Source organism: Marmota flaviventris, chromosome 3, assembly GCF_047511675.1.
Source record: "Marmota flaviventris isolate mMarFla1 chromosome 3, mMarFla1.hap1, whole genome shotgun sequence".
In the NCBI taxonomy this organism is placed as follows: Eukaryota; Metazoa; Chordata; class Mammalia; order Rodentia; family Sciuridae; genus Marmota; species Marmota flaviventris.
Window position 1 is genome coordinate 157,616,308 of NC_092500.1, and position 20,064 is coordinate 157,636,371.

The window sequence follows — 20,064 nt, forward strand, 5'->3', positions numbered from 1 at the left end:
CATGTCTCTGGTTGTACACAAAGTAGTCACACATTCGTGTCTTCATACCCGTACTTAGAATAATGATGTCCATCTCATTCCACCATCTTTCCTACCCCTATGCTCCCTTCCTTCCTCTCCCTCCCCTTTACCCTATCTAAAGTTCCTCCATAACTCCTATGCTCCCCCCATCCCCATTATGGATCGGCATCCTCATATCACAGAAAACATTTGGCCTTTGGATTTTTGGGATTGCCTTACTGCACTTAGCATTTATATTCTCCAACTCCATCCATTTACTTGTAAATGCCATGATTTTATTTTATTCTCTTTTAATACTGAATAGTATTCCATTGTGTATATATATACCACATTTTCTTTATCTATTCATCTTGGTGAGGCTCATCATGGGGTCTACACTTTTAAGGTCACAGTGAATCACTATGAGTTCATCACCTCGTAACTACTCTGCTGTTTTTTGATAGTTGCAATCTCTGACTAGTGTAGAAGTGGCACATGGGTAAACAAAAAAAGACTGTAGAAAAGGTCATTTTTAGTGCCCTTAAAATGTATCACCCTTCTCCCCTTTTTCCTTCCCGCTTTCCTCTCTCCCTTCCCTCCTTCTACTTAGTCCATTCCCTTTACCAAAAGTACAAATTCTTTCTTGGTTCTATAAACTCTCCATCCTAAAAGCAGCAAGGTTTAAATTTTGGTAATGCTAGAAAGTTTTTTTTTTTTTTTTTATTGAGACTATATAGACGTTTTCGTGGGGCCTCAAAAGCTATGTGAAGTTCACTGCTGTTTGACTCTGGAAACCAATCAGTATTTTTATTTCTTTGATTTTAATCAACCTAGTTCCATTATTTTTGCAACAATACTGCAGGATACTGAATAATAAATCTTTTTTTGCTCTTCCAGATCAAGACCTATACGCTCTTAAGTTGGAATGACTTTTGTTATCAGATTGCTTAGAAATACATTTTATTCCTTATGTTCTGTTCCATGTGCTCTGTTTTGTTATAGGCAGGATATCTGTGTAGGAACATGATGAATCCAATTGTGTGAAATTGAGTTGAATCTTGGATATTGCTGATATCCATGTGTACAATAGATATGGACAATACCTACTCTATATTATCCACTTAGGAGTGTATTTATTTCACATGCTTATCAATTTGGGTAAAGAAAAGTGCTCTTTTTAATAGGTGCTGTCAGTACTAAAGCACTCATTGCTGTCCTTCAAACGACCCAAAGCCATGGAGATGTTAAAACTCTACTTCTTATTTTCTTTGCAGTTGCTGGTGAAAGAGGTATGATTATACTTTTTTTCATTTCTTTCTTTTTCTTTTCTTTTTTTTATGAAATAGGTTTGCTAACATCTAGAGTTTTTACCATGTCAAGCTCATTGTAATCTTTAGAAGGTTACATTCATCATTAATATTACTTATAATTATCAAAGTTGGGCCAGGTAATTGTTAGCAATCTCTCTTATATTGCCATTAAATAACTATTTTAAACTAATATTTTTTTTGTTCTTTTTCTTTAGGGATATATAGATCAAGAGGGCAATCCTATGGGGTTTGCTGGACTTGTATCGCATTTGCATTATCATGAACCTTCTAATCTTGTTTTTGTCAATTTTCTTGTGAGAGGTCTTTTCCATAAGCTTTGTCAGCCAACTGAGAAAGGTAAGCTTGGAGTCTATCTATCTATCCATATATCTCCAAAAAGTAGCAATAGATTTATAGAAAGTTAGCACTTCATGAATGTTTTTCTCTACAAAGAAAATACAGTTAGTATGTATGTAATTTACAGTACCCCAAATTAGATAAAATAAAACACTCACTAATATCGACTATATGGGAAGCAACCATATTTTGTGACATCTACTGTAAAATGTCAACTTCTTGAAACTATTAACTTCAGGGACTCCTTGCCTATAGGATTCAGAACATATTGAATAATATACAATTTTTAGAATAAATATATTCTCATCATAAAAAAGGATATAGGAAAGTAGTATGTTGAAAATAGAAAATTATCCAGAATTCTAATATCCATAGAAAATCACTATTAGTATTTGGGAATATTTTCTTCGAATATAATTGTATGGAATAATTAAATAACTGATATTATATTAATTATATAATCTAAAATCTTGTTTTACTAGTAAACACATGAAATTTTGCCCGTATCATGTAAATTTTTTAATAATTTCCATTTAACACAATTTTTATGAAAAGATTTTGATTTCATTTAAACAATAAAGCCCTTACATAGTATCCCTAAAATAAATGTTACCCTCTCATAATATTTGTGTTTAATTTTTACATTTCCTAATGCCTGCTGAATTCAATGCCTTTTACATTACCTTACCTTCTATATTGATTGATAAGAACACTCTATTTTTACAATAGACGTAGTTGGTGTGTTGTAAATATACATTGTTATATGACATAAGGTTATTCAGGGAATTCTGTTCTTCAAAAATGTATGAAAGAAGGGAAATAACTTCAATCCATGGGATGTACAATTCCATTCATTGATGTGGAGATAGGTGTGTATGATTGCAAACAAGAATATGGAAAATTTGAGAACTTTATGAGGGAGATGATATCAATATCAGTCTTGTAAACTAGGAAACTAAGGCACACAGAATACAGAGAAGCTAAACAAATTGGCATGGTTCTGTCCTACAGTTTTAGTAATTCAAAATCAAGATTGAAATATAAGCAATCTGAATCTAGAGCCAATGTTATTAAGCATCACTTTTTTTGTTGTTTTTTTGTTTTGGATACTGGGATGGAACCCAGGGGTGTCTCATCATTGACGTCTATCCCCAATCCCTTTTTATTTTTTTATTTTTGAGACAGGGTCTCACTAAGTTGTTGAGAGTTTCATTAAGTTGTTGAGAGTTTCATTAAGTTGGTGAGTCTGGCCTCCAACTTGCAATAATCCTGCCTCAGCCTCCCAAATTGCTGGGAATATAGGCATGAGCTACCACACCCAGGACATTTCAGGTTTGTTTTTTTTTTTATCACTTGAGTATAGTGTTCATGTGTCATGAACTTATAGCAACTCAAGTTGACGACAACTTAGGTCAGGCAGGCAGATAAAGCCAGGTGGCTATTTTGGGGCCAAATTTTAGAAAGTCTTAGAAAGTTGGATTTTGTTTATCAGTCATTGAGTCAGATAATTTTGAGTAGATGAGAGAGACATGATTAGAATTCTGATCATCTACTAGAATAGACCAAAGTGAGGAAATAAGGCAATTCATGTTTGGGATGACACGAATCTGAACTCAGGTAGGAGCAAGACTGAAATAAAAGCACAGATGAAAACAGTTATCAGTACAGTGATTCTGTAGTACTATATCTGTCTCAATTTTTTAATTTCTGTGAAATGAAATGTAATATAACTATCAATTTAAACATAAAAAATAGATACTTTTCACATTTATAATAAGACATTGTTTCTCATAGGCTCAAAACGTTTTTCTCAAGATGTTATGGAAAAACTAGTGTTAGTTCTGGCACACCTCTTTGGAAGAAGATATCTTCCAGCAAAGTTCCAAGATGCTAACTTGAAGTTTTATCAATCAAAGGTAAAGTGTATGATGGTGATAAAATTTATTCATTAAGGTTATTAAATAGATAGTCCCAGAATGATTTAGCAGCAGTAAGGTTTTATTTTCATAATTTGTTTTGTAGAATAATTTGTTCTTTTCGTAGTTTGTTTAATGTTTAATATATAATTCAAAAGTTGTCCTCTGTAAATCTATTAAAAAGTTAAATGCCTTGAGTAAAAAATAAGATTGAAATCTTACTCATATCTTTCATTTTCTTGTATTAAATCAGAGCATTAAGAGACTAAAATAATCGATATGGGTAATTACACATTTAAGTGAAATAACCATCCCCATGATCGAATCTACAGTTCTCTTAGGATCTTTTTACCTTGATATAATAGATAAAATTGCTATTATAATTATTGAGGAAAAGTTGACTGAGGGTACAATTTGGAATATAATACTATATAGTACTATTTGCATATAGTACTATATGTTGTGAAGTATAGCACATTCAGTGAGAAAGCATTAGACTAGTCATCTAGGAAATCATCACTTTACTCACAGACACCAAAATCATAGAAACTCTTTTCCAATTTTATTTGCAACACTTTCTTTGGTCATGATTTCATATTATTTCAGATACTATTACTGATGTAGTTCATTAGAATCTGAGAAAGTAGGATATGCTAGTTTATACCAGATAGCCTTAGTGGAAAGATGCTATGGAACAAAAAGAGAAGAGTTCAGTCTACATCTTCTAATCCTACAATGTTGAATTAGAAATCTGTGCCCTTACTAAATATCCTCTAGATCAGTGAACACAACATTAGTCATTGAAATATTATCACACTTTTCCACAACATGTACATTCTTGAAATACTATTTAATTGTTCTATTTAAATAAATTTGTATTTACTTAGAACTAAGTCTCTATTATTAAAAAGAAGGCCATCATATAAATACAATAAAAGTAGATTCTGAATAGAAACATTCTCTCTCTCTCTATATATATATCTATATCTATATATCTATATCTATCTATCTATATATATATATATATATATAAAATGATGATTGGAAATTCTTCTGCTTCCAGGTAAGATATACTCAGTAGATAGTTGTCATTCTTCCTGCAGCAGAGAGCTATGAAAGAAATGATGACTACATGTATTGAAATTGCATAGTGGAAAGAACTTTCCCAGATATGATAGAAATTTCCAAGATAGGTTTTGTCTCAGAGAACTTGCAAACCCTGGACATGGGTGGAAATTGAAGTTAGCATATTTAGAGGGCCTCTCCAGTGAGAATAAAGAAGGCCGATAAAATTTTGTGCTTATATAGAGCTCAAGTTACAGATTAAAAATTTTATAGACTACAATCACGTAATGTGTTTTCATCACTCTGTAACATACAAGTTTTGTGCTCAGAATCCCAAGTGAACCATGACTTAGGAATGGAGACAAAGCAGATATAAACTGAGTATTATTAAAATTCCAGTCTACTTGAATGGAGATTCAAGTAATTCTTAATTCTTAATTAATTCTTAATTCATTGCTGCTTTCTCTTTTGGCCAAATACAAAGATGGGGAAACTTAGTTTGATAAAAGAGAGCATCTTAAGCCTATAAAACACTTTTATAAGTTATTTCTGATTTGAAAGCAAAACAAAAATTCTAAAGAAGTGAGTAAACGGTAATATATTCCCAATAAGCAGGAAGAAAAGCAGGTAACAGTAGGAGACCCACATATTTGGAGTTAAAATACAAACAAGGACTTTCAGTATGACTAATATGTTGCAATAGGGAAAAACAGACAAAATTGGTAAAAATGATGGAGAGTTTCACTAGATAATCAATATATTTAAAAGTGATAAATAGACATTAAAACTAAAAATACTAAAAACTAAAAATACAATATTTGACTCCCTGAATATATGCAGCAGAAATCAGGATCAGTAAGTTAATATAACTCAATATAAAGTACCCAAAGTATAACCCAGAGAGAAAAAATTAAAATAAAATCAGGTGCCATAAAAGATAAGTGGACCACACACAGGAATCTGAAAAGAAGAAGAGGAATAAACATGACACTAGTCAAAAAAGGCTAACGGCTGGGAATTTTACAAGTTGATGAAAGACAGAAAACCCATAGTTTCAAAAACTTCGTCAATTTCAAGAACTGCTGAAAACCACAGGGATACAAAATGGCAGCATGCTTCCTTCAAAGAAGTGATAGCTAGAATGACACCTGACTTTTAAGTCAAACTAATGAAAGCTAGAAGCAATGGAATAATATATTTAATGGGCTGAGTAATTCTTAATTCTGAAATCTAAATATATTCTTCAAAAGTAACTTGAGATTACTGTGTGTTCAGCATGAGATCTGAATTTGCTGCTGTTAAGTTTGCAAAAAAGAAATATCACACATTGTAGGCAGATGGAAAAAAATATGAAATTTGGAAACATAAAAATGCAGAAGAGAATGAGGAACACATAGAGAGTAATAGAAGGAACACAGAATTAAGAAAGATAATAAAAGAGGAGAAAATGTTACATAACAGATGGTACAAATAAGAAAAAATAAAAAAATAATGAAGTAGAAAACTTAATTATACTTTTTTTTTTTGGTGGTATTGGGGATTGAACCCAGGGTCTTGTGCATGCAAATCAAGGACTCTACTGACTAAGCTATATCCCCAGCCCCAAATAATTAAATTAAATATAAATGTACTAAATATACCAAGTAAAAATCCTATGATTTTCAGATTGTATTTTTATTTTAAAATAAAACCATATACTTTATTGAATACACAAATATGTGTTTACAAACAACACAAGTATATTGCATTTTTGATATGATATCTCAAGAAAAGTTGGAAGTAGAATGTTGAAAAAGGATGTGGCAGTTAAACACTAACCAGAAATGCTTTAATTGCCAGGAAATTAAACAAATTAATTTCCAAATACACATAGGACAAAAAAGAAGTAAAGTGGTAATTATAAAATATTTTAAATTAATAACAACGAATGAATGAGACATACAAATCCTAATAAAATATAATGAGACAATGCTTGAAGGAATATTTAGAGTATCCAAATCACATATTAGAAAAAGAAGACAGTCTCAAAAAAAAACTGCCTAAGGAGCTGGAAAAAAAAACCTGTTACAGTTTAGACATGAGGTGTCCCCCAAAAGCTTAGGTGGGAGACAATGCAGAAAGTTGAGAGATGAAATGATTGGTTATGATATCCTTGAAGTAATCATTACATTAATTCACTAATAGATTAACTGGGAGGTAACTGTAGGCAGGTAGGTAGCCGTGTGGCTGGAGACAACAGGTCACTGAGGGAAAATCTTTAAGGTTTATATTTTGTCCCTGGTGAGTGGAGCTCTTTCTGCTTCTTGATTTCCATGTCCTGAGCTGCTTTCCTTCACTACACCCTTCTGCCATGATGTTCTGCCTCACCTCATGACCAGAACAATGGAGTGAGCCATCTAAGTACTGAGACCTCTTAAACCATGAGCCCCAAATAAACTTTTCCTCTGCTAAAATTGCTCTTGTCAAATCTTTTGGTCACAACTGCACAGAATTGACTAAAATAATAACCTAGAATATATAGAAGGAAAGAAATAATGAAATAAGAGCAGAATTAAAGTAAACTGAAAACAACTGTACACAAGGGAAATTAACAAAACCTAAGTCAGGTCTTTATAAAAAAATAATAATATTGATAATATCTAGCAAGTCTCAGAATAAAGAGAGGCAAAAATGCAAATATCAGGAAAGAAAATGGAACATTATTTCAGATATCAAAAAGAAAAAGGACATGATGAATTACTTTATGCTAACAAATCTGACTCGATAAAATAGACAAATTCCTATAAAATTTATATTTCCAAAACCTACTAAGCAGGATATAATAAAATTTTAAGTGTCTGATATCAATTAGAAAAATTTAATCTACCATTAAAAAAAAAACAAACACAAACTATTCTATTAAAATACCAGAGATTCAGATGGCTTCACTGGTCATTTACTTCAAATATTTAAAGAACATGTGTATGTATGTCAAGGCATGAGATTGTACACCTAAAATATGTACAATTTTTATTTATTAAGTATGTCTCAATAAAACTGGAAAAAGAGAAAAACCTCAGTCTTAGGAAGCAGATAAACTGGGTTTTGAGTATAATCCCAACAACTCAGGAGGCTGAGGCTGAGGCAGAAGGGTCACAAGTTGGAGGTCAGCCTCAGCAACTTAGTGAGGACCTAAGCAATTTAGTGAGATCTTTTTTCAAAATAAAATTTTGAATAAATAAATAAATGGTGCTGGGGATGCGTCTCACTGGTTAAGTGCTCCTGAGTTCAATCCCAGCACCAAACCAAACCAACCAACCAACCAAACAAACAAAAATCAAAAAGAAGAAATATTTACACTTTCTAGGTAGGAGCAAAATTTAATCTTAATACCAAAACTCAAAAAGAATGGTACAGAAAAGAGTCATATATCTTTCATGAATATAGGTAGAAAAATAATTAATAAAATATTTACACAATGAATCCAGTGAGGGTTAAAAAACCAAGTGAAGTTTATTCCAGTCATGCAAGTATCCTTTATCTTGTTAATCGCTCTCTAAATGTGTCATCAGAGTCTTTGAAATGTTTGGAGAAGTCTAATGTCTACTTGAAGGTATGCTTCTACTTAAAAACGTAGTTTCAACTGAGTTGTGTCAAAGCAAACTTTTAAGAGCAAAGAATATAGAATTTGTTTTTAAAAATGCAAATAGAAACAAAAAATAAATTTTACTTTAATTCCACTAATGAAGGAATGAATCAATGGGATTGTTGAATAAACATGTTATGATGCACAGTTTTTTGCCTTTTTTTATATCAACAATTCAGTTTTTAAGGAAAATACATGGATTGCTCTGAAATCTGCTTGGCTTCTAGGTGTTCCTGGATGATCTTCCTGAGGATTTCAGCGCTGCTTTAGATGACTATAACATGCAAGTTACAAAGGACTTTGCCTGTTTTTTGCTAATTGTGTCCAGATTGGCGGATATGAAACAGGAATATCAACTCCCACTGTCAAAAATTGGTAAGTATATTTTAACTGCATTGTGGAATAGTTGAAGAATAAAAAGTCTTGCCTAAGATTGTTTTATCTCAGGGTTTTGATTGTAGCTTTTTGCAAGGACACTTGCCTAGAATCTTCAAGGTCCTGGGTTTGATCCCTAGCACTTGAAAACAAAAAGTGTATACACACACACAGAGACGTATATAATTAAAAGGTTATATTTTAATATATTTTATTTTATATTATACATACACATACATTTTACATACATACATGTATATACACATATCTATAATCAAAATATTTTAAAATTATTTAATTAAAAACATACTTTTTAATCTCAGAGGAGGACTGGAACCCTGAAAAGGTCAGCCTGCCTTAGAAAAAGGGATTCCTTTTGCTTTCCAAAGAAAGAAACTGATTATTAGAAGTTGAACGGGTAGTGGAGAATGAAACTAAGTAGTAAATCATCTTGATTAAAGGCTGCCTTTGAGTAAAGCCTGGAAAATGAAGTAAGGACATCTGGGGGATAAAGAGAAATTAGAGACTAATTAGTTATGTTTCTTTTTTTCTTGAGAAGAAGTATACTTACTTTTCATGAGCATAGGCTCTGGTCAGATTTCTGGGTCCAAACCCTGGTTCTGCTACTTATTAGCAGTGAGATTTGGGGCATGTGACCTCATGATCTTGACTTCGTTTTCTCCATAGGTTTGTGAGAGAATAGTACTAGTTTGGGTGAGCTTTAAATGATTAATATATATGAATATCTTAAAATTTAGTGCTTGGCACAGTGTATACATTATGAGCATTTGTCTCATTTTTCTTTTTTATGACTAATAGATGGAATCATTCTGGAGGAAATAAATAGGAGAAGGTGACAGAGATAAAGGAAAAGGTTTGTGTTTCAGGTAGTTATATACTGGTTTCCTTATTTCCTAACATCCTCCATTGGACACATTCAGGGAGGTGGAGCTTAGGACTTTCCACGTCCTATTAAGGTAGGAAGCAGCATGAACAAAAGCAGACAGTGAACGTCCCAAGGGAGGGGAAGTGGGAGCATGTGAATATTCTGCCTCCATTGCATATGAGAGCCTAGTTTGAATATATGACCTGGAGCTTTATAAGAGCGTGAATGGAAATGCACATTTTCTCACCATCCCCATACCTACTCATAGTGGCTTATTGGCATATGCCGCAGTCTGGCTGGGCACAATTCAGGAGCCATTTGTCAAAAGAAACGAACTTTATTTTTAGAACACACGCCAGACCACACAGCTCTTCAGGAAAACCTTCAGAGCCCAACTGCCACGACTGGCTTCCCACAAGCCTCTCCACCTCCCCCACTCCTCCTGCTCTTGAGGCCAATTGCCTGGGTCGCATGGGCGGAGCCAAAAAAAAGTCCCCCAATGAGCAGCTCTGTGGTCTGAAAGGGCGGGGAAACAGCCCAATGAGCATCACCTCAGAGGAGTCAATCAGTTGGCAGCTAGAAGTTGGCTGGGGCTGCAGTGAGCCAATCATCAGCTAGAAGCTGGAAGTTTGCTGGCAGCTGGAAGTTTGCTGGCAGCTGGAAGTTTGCTGGGGCCCCTTCAGCTGTGGCTCTCAACAGGCATACCCTGTCTAGAAAACTCTAGGTCCAGTCTGAATTCAGATAGCTAAAGTACCAAGGTAACGATCATTTTCTGTAAACCATGTGAGCTGGGCCAGTGGTACATGCCTATAATCCCAGTGGCTCAGGAGGCCTAGGCAGGAGGATTGTGAGTTCAAAGCCAGCCTCAACAACTTAGTGATGACCTAAGCAAATCAGTGAAACCCTGTCTCTAATTAAAACACACACACACACACACACACACACACCACACATACAGGGCTTGGGCTGTATCTCAGTGGTGAAGTGCACTTGGGTTCAATCCATCCCTAGTATCAAAAAAGAAAAAAAAAAGTAAACAATGTAAATTCAGTTTCTTACTACCTGTTGATCCAAGCAACTAAAACATAATGCACATTTTTAAAGCATCAATGCTAATGTTAACAGCTCACACTTGTTGAATGTGTCCTAACCCTAGCTGTGCCACTTACTTTGTGCAGGACAGTTCATTCGGTCTACACCGTGACAGTCCCTGAGAAATTGAGTGGCCCCCCTCTAGCATGGTCTAGAGCAGGTACACAATGTTTGGCATTATGACTAAATTCTAAAAACTAACCTATCCCAATTCCTGTTGCTCAGAATTCACAGGTAAAGAATGTGAAGACTCCCAACTCGTATCTCACTTGATGAACTGCAAGGAAGGAAGAACAGCGATTTCACCATTTGTTTGTCTCTCCGGGAATTTTGATGATACTTTACTTCAATCAGAAATCTCAAGTCGTGTAAGTGAAGAGTGGGGTTTGTTAATAAACCTCCGCAGGGCTTTACCCCATTCTCAGTGATGTCCTAAAGATACTGCTTTTGAAGTGTGCCAGATTCTGGCATACAAATTATTACAGATTGCACTCTAGAAAGCTTTGTTTCCTATATTTTATTTAAATGATTCCATATCTATTTTGAAGCATCTTGCACAGGTGAATATTTACAGAGCATTGCTTGATGGTAATGCACTTTGCCTTACTCAGCTCACTTTACACTGTTTACTAGTCAAGTGCAAGATATAATCTCTTAAAACTTCCTATTTATTATTTATTACAGTTTAATACTAAATATGTAAACTTACATTTCTTTAAAGAACGTGTAGATGAATGATGAAGCATAAAACTATAACGAACACCCCTTAGAACTAAGGACCCATATGTTTCTCCTCTATTTCATTGTCTCCCTTCTCCTCCCTTCTCCAGAGTCTCCTAAACTTTGTTTTTCATTCTTCTTCTTAAAAATGTCATATTACAAATTTACTTTTAACATATGCTTGCTTTTAATTTTACAAAAAGTGAAGGAATTCCCAACTGGAGTTTCCTAAAAATGGCTTTTAAAAAAAAAAAATTCCACGTTATGCCCCTGATTCATTCAGGTTGTGACTTGAAGCTCTATTTTATTTTTCCTACTTCACGATATTTCATAATATAACACAACCTGTTGCTCTATCTCCTGTTGATGATTGTTTGGTTTGTTTCTAATTTTTTGTTTTCTGTTACAAATAGAGTTGCTATAAAAGCCTGCTGCCATTTGTAGTCTCCCTAGCAGTATCCTAGAGGCCCATTGACCCCGTAAAGTACAGTTCACAGAAAGGGGCAGACAGAAAACCATTTACTTGCCTTCTTCCTCTCTTTGTGGTCTTTCTTCTCATCCTTCTTTATTATCCCCCTTTTAGAACCGGATTCCCAGAATAAAAGTTGTTCAGTTGATTTTTCTCTAGTTACATATAAGCTTCTAGCTCCTTGGTCTTCTGTTTGCGAAGGTATTCCCTGTCCTGATGAGGACAGTGGTCGAGTTTTAAATGAGTTTTTCTTTCCCAGTCAGTCTAGTGGTGGATGGTTGAACTTGCCATCAGTCTACTGTGGAAGCAGTGATTTTCGCGGGTAGAGCTCATCCGTACTCTAGGCTTGCTTAAGATGTGGGAAAGACACCTCCTCTTTCCCCACCAAGAGAGTGCTAGAAAAACATTGATTAAAGGAAGTAACTACAAGGTTTGCTATAATAAATCCTAAATTTTCTTTACACATAAGTAACTAATTGATATGTATATTTCTTCAGGTCGTTCTGCACACAGTTGGTGTCAATCACATTCAAGCCCCTGTGCTGTGGCCACAAAATTTTGACTGCCAAGGAAGAAAAATGCCACTCAATGCTTATGCACTTGATTTCTACAAGCATGGTTCCCTGGTAGGATTATCCCAGGACAATAGGTATGTCTTCTCTCTTGCCTCCACTTCCATTGAATGAATCAATTAAGTGGATTTTAGGGGAAAGCTCTCTCTACAGTTTTAGGTAGAGGTTAGTCATGCTAAACATATAACACTTTTGCTTTACAGACTAATGGCAACAAATGACAAATTCTATCCTTTTATGTGTGTGTGTGGTGGAGAGGAAATATTACTGGGGTTTGAACCCACAGGCACTTAACCACTGAGCCACATTCTCTGCTGTTTTTACTTTTTTATTTTGAGCCAGGGTCTCAATAAATTGCTTAGGGCCTTGCTAAGTTGCTGGGTCTGGCTTTGAACTTGTGAACTTCCTGCCTGAGCCTCCTCAGCTGCTGGGAGTGTGCCATCGTGCCCTGCAATTCTGTACTATTGATTGTGCTTTACCAATAACATGTTGGCACTTAGGCCATCTCACTTGACATAAAGATAGATCTCAAATATATTTTTACTTCTTTCAATCCCATTTATCCATTATTAGATATTTTAAAACTGAAGGACAAATAAAGACCATCCTATGCTCTCTTTTATATCTGAGAAGAGTATACACAGAGTATGTAATTCACACTTCTGAGGATGTGACAGTTGCTTTAGCTCTTTGTCAGGGATACCATTATCAAAAGTAATAAGCAGGGTTATACACTTTTAAATTTACCTGGGAATGGAGAAATTGACATGGTTCTGAGTACATAGATGTGGAGATGGGTTCACCAGAGTAGGAACTCAATATGCATTTTACATAAAATTTTGAGTAATCCTTATTAAAATATTTTAAAATTCTGAAATTCTAGAGCATTTTTCAGAATGTAGAGCATTCAGAAATGTAGAGCATTTTTTATTTTTAGATCTGCTTACTGTGAATAAGCATTGGTGTTACATTAGTAAATAATACATTTGTGCCATTAATTTTCAATTTTTTGTTGTTGTTTAGGTTACATCAAGGGGACGCTTACCATTTGCTGAAAGATTTTGCACTCACCATTAGATCTATCAGGTATGTTGTGTATTTAAATATTGCATTCATATTTTTCAATAATTTAACTGCAATTCAAAAATACACTGAGGTCTTCCTTTGAGCTAGATACTTGGGGGTGCCATTGAGCCTCTTTACACATTCTATGCATTTTAATTTCCCAGAGGGTCTTTAGAACGTCTCCTCAACACCGTGTTGCATATTTTCTATAACAGAATTAATTCCAAAGCCCATCTGAGATGAAGTTGCATTATTAATGTACTGAGGCACTACACACCAATAGGCAGGAAATTCCAAAGCCTCCCTGACCCCAGATCCTAAGATTCTCAATTGTGCACCAGCAGTGTGTCAACATACTTCAGAAGGCCCCTTGGGGCTCCATCAGGCCTTTAGTTTATATCCACGTGCATACTCTTGAATCTCTTACTTTACCCAGTGTTTTTTCCAGGCTTCATCTGACTCGGATCTCTCATGTTGATTTCTGTTTTCATCTTTAACAAAATCCACTGGGGAACCAAGTGATATCAAACTTTATATGGAGGTCCACACCTTTAGGGTCCATTGGCCATCTAAAGCTGCCCAGTTAGATGACCATCTTTGTCAAGCCTCAAATCTGCATGTACTTCAATTCTTTACGGATGTTCCTTCACTCTGTCAGTTAGTTATATACATTTAATTTGCTATAAATCTTTTTATTATTGGGTTTTTGCTAATCAGGTCATCATTTTTTGTTTCTTTGATATAAGCTGAATCAGGCCTGTATGAACTTTTAATACAGAGAGTGAAGATTTAAGGATGCTAGAGCAGAAGAGAAAGGTTTTGTTCATGTGGAGTACTCAAGATAGAGTATTCCTTGAATAGCTCAAAATGGCCCCAAGTTATTTTAATCTCCAAAATGGTCTAAGAAACTCCAGGGATTTTGGAGCTGTTTCCAGAAATGGGCTTATGAAATAATCCATTCATGCATTCATGTGACAAGCATTGATGTATTATTCGTTCAAGGCCCTTTTAAAAATCCGGGATAGAAAGAGTCATTAAATATATCCCCATTTAAAAAAAAAAAAAAACTTGCATAGTGAAAGACGGAGACTTGTAGATGTTATAAATATTGTAAGAGTTATCATGGCAGATACAGAGTAACAAACACTGCTTGGATATAGAGGACTTTAAAAGGAATTTTTTTTTAAACCAAGTCTAAAAGCATAGGACAAAGGAGATAGGGTTTTCAGAGTGTACAAATGAGAAATGTTCTGATGTTCCAGGGATAGGGTTCAAGCTCACTATGGTGACATATAGAATATGGGACTTGTGAAGATATTGGGCTGCTGTAAGCAACAGGGAATTTGGTTCTATATTAGGAAGGATGCTAATTGTCATATTATAGAAATTGGGCTTAGGCAGTGCATGAGCATGAGTGTGGCATATCTGTGGTTTATATATGTTTATATATGGTTGTCTCAAAGTTCATAACTGTGAAAAAGCAAGAATAAGTGAGGGTATGAATTAATGAAATAGAAGTAATGACACAGAAGAGTAATTAGGGAAATTGTATGAATTCAAAGAGATTGGTTTAAATTTCAAGCTGCTGGAGTTTTCTATTTTAGTTAACTCTATAGAAAACAGAGAGAGAGAGAAGACAATATTTGGGGATGAGAACCAAAAATAGTGAGTTAGAATTTATCCTTATTATGGGATATCTGGGGGACACCATCAGGAGACAATGTCCAATAGTTACAAGTATAGGTCTGTAATTCAGGAGCAAATTCAGTATTACAGACCCCAGGTCTGATCATTCTTGGTGGTAATTCAGTGAAGACACCAGGATTTAAAAAAAAAAATGAACCCTAGTGGAAATAAGATGATGCGAATAGTGAAAAGCTAATAAGATGTCCTGATTTTTTCAACCTTTGGTCAACCCAGTTACATTTTTTCATTTGTGTATCTCTTCTCTCCTTTCTTAATACTGCTATATCAGATTACCTTAAACTTAATGGTGTTAACCAACACAAATTTGCTCTTACCGTTCTGGATGCCAGAAGTTCAATATGTGACTCACTGGGTTCAAAATGATGTGCCTCTAGGAGACAATCTATCTTGTTGCCTTTTCCAACGTTTGAAGGCTGGAATTCTTTGGTCCTGGGTCCCTTCTATCTTCTAGACCAGCAGTGGTCAGTAGAGTCTCACACTGTGCCTCTGACACTGTCTCGGGTCTTCCACCCCTGTGTAGCTTTGGATTGCATAAGGCCTACCTAGATGATCCTTGTACTCTCCTAGACATTTCCTGGGTACTCTCCTAGGCAATCCAGGGTACTCTTCTAGGCAATCCAGGATACTCTCCTAGGCAATCCTGGGTGCTCTCTTAGGCAATCCAGGGTACTTTCCTAGGCAATCCTGGGTACTCTCCTAGGCAATCCTGGGTACTCTCCTAGGCAATCCAGGGTATTCTTCTAGGCAATCCAGGGTGCTCTCCTAGGAAATCCAGGGTACTCTTCTAGGCAATCCAGGGTACTCTCCTAGGTAGTCCTGGGTACTCTCCTAGGCAATCCAGGGTACTTCCTAGGCAATCCAGGGTATTCTCCTAGGAAGTCCTGGGCACTCTCCTAGGCAATCCATGGTAGTCCCTTTAAGGTCAGACAATCAGCAACTTTATTTTCATCTGCTGCCATAATTCTACTTTGCTGTGTAACTACAACATGTTCATAGGTTTAAGGGGATTTGGATGGGGATATACCTAGAGAGCCATCATTTTTCTTATTTTCTCATACATATATGTAAAGAAACAAACATTTTTTTCATTCCATAGGGATAGTTGTCTGTGAGTTTCAGTATATCTTGGGCATAATAGCAGAAAAAACAAAATATGACTCTAAGATACTTACAGAGAAAATGTGCTGCATTATCAAAGAGAGGAGGGATCAGTTTTACATGGAATTTGGTGGCTTTTCAACACTCCTAGTAGTAGAGGAACCTAATGGGAGTTGTCTTTATTTATTTATTTATTTATTTATGGATGTGTAAGGTTTTTTTGAATAAATATTATTCCTTTATCACTATCTCTCATATTTAGCCAACATTGTTGGGTCATGTGAAGGAATTTGCTGACTTCTGCCCACCCAGGGAATGCCCTTATAGTATGCAATGTTATTAAAATGGGTACTTTCTATATTTTTTTTTTCTATTTGCAGTGTTTCCTTGCGGGAGCTATGTGAAAATGAAGATGACAATGTTGTTCTGGCCTTTGAACAACTGAGTGAAACCTTTTTCGAGAAATTTAACAAAGTCTGAAAACAAAGTCTATGCAAAAACCACTTTAAAATATTCCCATAGAAGTTTTATGGGTCGTGTTTTATTCTTGTGCTTTTTGTCAGAAAAATGTATGTGACAAAATGGAAATCACAGCACAAGTTAAGGAGAAGCAGTCGATGCTGTCACGTTCTATCACGAGTGCCCTTAGACAAATCATTTAGTAAATCTGAATCTTAGTTTCTTTTTGTAGTTGGGTAATGCATAATTGCTTATGTCTCAGGTATGTTGAGGATTGACTGAGAATGTACAAGAATTTGTATGTGACTGAAGAACAATTTTTATTCTATAAGATCTATAAAATATTACATTTATAATATTTTTCTCTCTACTGTGAAGATTTGTAAAAAGTTTCTAAGGCTTGAAGAAATGACTGCAGTTTCCAAAAACTGAAATATATTTTTACCAATTAACCTAAGTGGTAGTACATGATTTAGATAGGTAGCTATTGAAACGTACATTCTAGTAAACAAACTACTTTTAAAACTACGAATGAAAGTTTTGGTATAAATTTTGTGATGCTTTAAAAGAAAACATCTGATGATTTGCTTTATATTAGTTGTATATACATGTCTGGAAAACCAAAAATAAAATAAAATGGACTAAATCTTTTAGTATTTATTCACTGTGTGAATTATATGCATCTATGCATTTTTGCACTTATACATTTCATATACATATGTACATAATATAGTATTTTATATGATACATATAGAATAGTTTATATATAATAATTTTCTCTCCCTAGCTTCAGTCTCAGATCACAGTTCTCATATTTAGTCTAGACTGTTAACTTGAACATAGAACAAAGAGTCTATTGTCTCCTGCCACCTCAATGTTTTACTGAATCCTGCTCTTTTGCATGACATTATTTATAAATACTTTACACTGGCTTTGGGAAACACCTGTGTCACATTTTTCTGGAGACAGAATAAGGCTTGATTCCCTGGATCTGGCACATCATTTCATGTGCCATGTTAGAAGGTTCTGCTTTCGTCGGGCTAAATCCATTTTCATTATTTAAAAGAAGCACTACAACAATTTCTAAGCACCAAGACCCTTAGAAAATAAGGTGGTTTCTGCTGACTCTTAATCTGTATTCAAAACAGTGATGTACAATATTAATATATTGTCACACTGTCCTCCCTACTTGTAGTTATGAGGCTAATTGAGACATGAAGATTTTTTTTCCCATATGACTAAGTCAATCTAGCTTCCTACTTTTTAGACAATAAATAATGTTATTTTTTTTCAGCTGAAATCTTCTTGAAAGATGGGAACTATTCCTAACCTCCTTGAAATGGGTCCAATGGGGCAGCTTCCCTTTTGATTTTTAGCAAAAATTAATCAAAATACATTCTACTGTCATGCATATCTAAAAACAACAAATTAAAAAGTAAATTTTAAAAAGGCAAAAGGACTAATCAGAAATGATTTCTAAAGAGTGAGGTTAGGCGTAGGATATTCGCAAAAGGATAAAGTAGGAGCTATTTGGATTCATTTTCCCTCTACAGAAAACCAACTAAAAACTATCCAGTAGTAATGCTTTCACTCAGAATTTCTGTCATAGAAGTCAGTATTGGAGGCTGTAATGATCTCTTTTATCTCAGAAAAGAAAATTCATGAGCAGACAGTAAGGGAAACAGATCTCTTTAAACCACACATGTCTTTCCCAAGTGGGTGGGTGCTACACATGGAATAGTTCTCTGAACTCAAATAGTTTCTATGCTGGAATAAGTGAGTTTGAGGTGGACATCTTTTTTCTACCATTCTGGGACTCTTCACAGTAAGCCCACAGGAAGTATTGCAAGTGCCTGCATTGGTCTGCACAAAGATTTATTTTTAAGATATGACTGTGAAAACAACAAAAGCAAAATGTGACAAAGGAAATTTTATTAAAGTCAAACTCTAAAGTTCTGTGTAAGAAAGAAATAATCAACAGAATCGGAGAAAATATTTGCAAATTCTTCATCTAACAAGGGATCAATATCCACAATATAAAAGGAACTTTAAACAAAGCAAAACAAGAAAATCCCCAAGTAATCTGAGTTCCAAAAAATTGGAAAAAGATCTGAATAGACATTTTTCAAAAGGAGATACACAAATTGCCAATGGGTGTATGAAAAAATACTCAGTATCACTAATAATGAAGGAAATGCAAATCAAATCCACAATGAGATGTTATCTCATGCCAGTTAGGGTGGCTATATTGAAAAATTTGAAAAAAATATAGCAAGTACTAGAGAGGATGAAGGGAGTTGGGAACTCTCATACATTGTTGGTGAAAATGTAAACCAGTACAACCAGTATGGAAACCAGTTTGGAAAATTTTCAAAAAACTAGAAATAGAACTAACATGATCTAGCAATCCCAGTATTGTGTATATTCAAAGGATTGAAGTAATTCGATCAAAGAGACATCTGCACTCATGTTTTCTGCAGCATTATTCATAAGAGCCAAGATACCAAATCAAGCTAGGTGTCAATTGACAAATGAAAATACATAATAGACAATGGAATGCTGTTTAGACACATTCCATAACAATGGGACCAAGGTCCCATCCTGGAAATACAGGCTACTGTCTTGAAGACTGCCACTGAGCTGGGAGGGAGAGTAGGGGAAGGGAAAATATAATGCTACAGTTTTCCTACTGTTATGGGATAGATAGGAGATGTCCCCCAACAGCTCACATGTGAGAAAAAGCAAGAACATTCAGAAGTGAAATGATTGGGGTGTGAGAGCTTTAACCCAGTCAGTGAAATCATCTCCTCATGGGATTAACTGGGTGGTAACTGAAGGTGGGCAGGGTGTGAGTAGAGGAGGTGGGTCATTGGGGGCATGGTGTTGGGGTATATATTTTGTATCTGGTGAGTGGAGATCTCTCTCTGCTTTCTGATCATCATGTGAGCTGGTTCCCCCTGCCACACTCTCCTGCCATGATTGATGTTCAACCTCATCTCAAGCCCTGAGGAATGGAGCCAGCTGTCTGTAGACTGAGACCTCTGAAATTGTGAGTCCCCAAATAAACTTTCCCTGCTTAAAATTGTTCTTGTCTGGTCTTTTAGCTATAGTAGTGAACAAGCTGACTAAAACACCAACCCTATTCACTCAGAGTTAACACTTTGACTTTTTTTTGGGGGGGGGAGTCTGACAAGTTGATTGTATTAGTTTTTGTTTCACTTTTTTGGGATGTTTCTGCAAAACATCTTGCAGCTGCCTGCTCTGCTATTTTCATGATGTGACACATGTGTTAATGTGTGGAATATTTAAGTCTGATGATATTAATGTGCTAGTACTCAAAGTTGTATT

At 35.1% G+C, this 20,064-nt stretch overlaps 1 protein-coding gene across 3 annotated transcripts in view; it reads left to right on the plus strand.

Annotated features, from left to right (window-relative positions):
* Positions 1 to 17,362, plus strand: part of Ddx60 (DExD/H-box helicase 60) — a 100,742-nt gene extending 83,380 nt beyond the window's left edge. The window contains exons 31-38 of one of the 3 annotated variants that reach the window (XM_027927010.3): positions 1,185 to 1,289; positions 1,526 to 1,667; positions 3,462 to 3,583; positions 8,501 to 8,648; positions 10,852 to 10,994; positions 12,313 to 12,464; positions 13,411 to 13,473; positions 16,638 to 17,362. In XM_027927010.3, coding sequence (XP_027782811.3) covers positions 1,185 to 1,289; positions 1,526 to 1,667; positions 3,462 to 3,583; positions 8,501 to 8,648; positions 10,852 to 10,994; positions 12,313 to 12,464; positions 13,411 to 13,473; positions 16,638 to 16,737 — 975 coding nt within the window. In that variant the 3' untranslated portion in view covers positions 16,738 to 17,362. Of the gene's footprint in view, positions 1 to 1,184; positions 1,290 to 1,525; positions 1,668 to 3,461; positions 3,584 to 8,500; positions 8,649 to 9,467; positions 9,536 to 10,851; positions 10,995 to 12,312; positions 12,465 to 13,410; positions 13,474 to 16,637 lie in introns of those variants that run through there. The other 2 variants (XM_071610541.1, XM_071610540.1) reach the window with 2 other exon arrangements.
* The last annotated feature ends 2,702 nt before the right edge of the window (positions 17,363 to 20,064 follow it).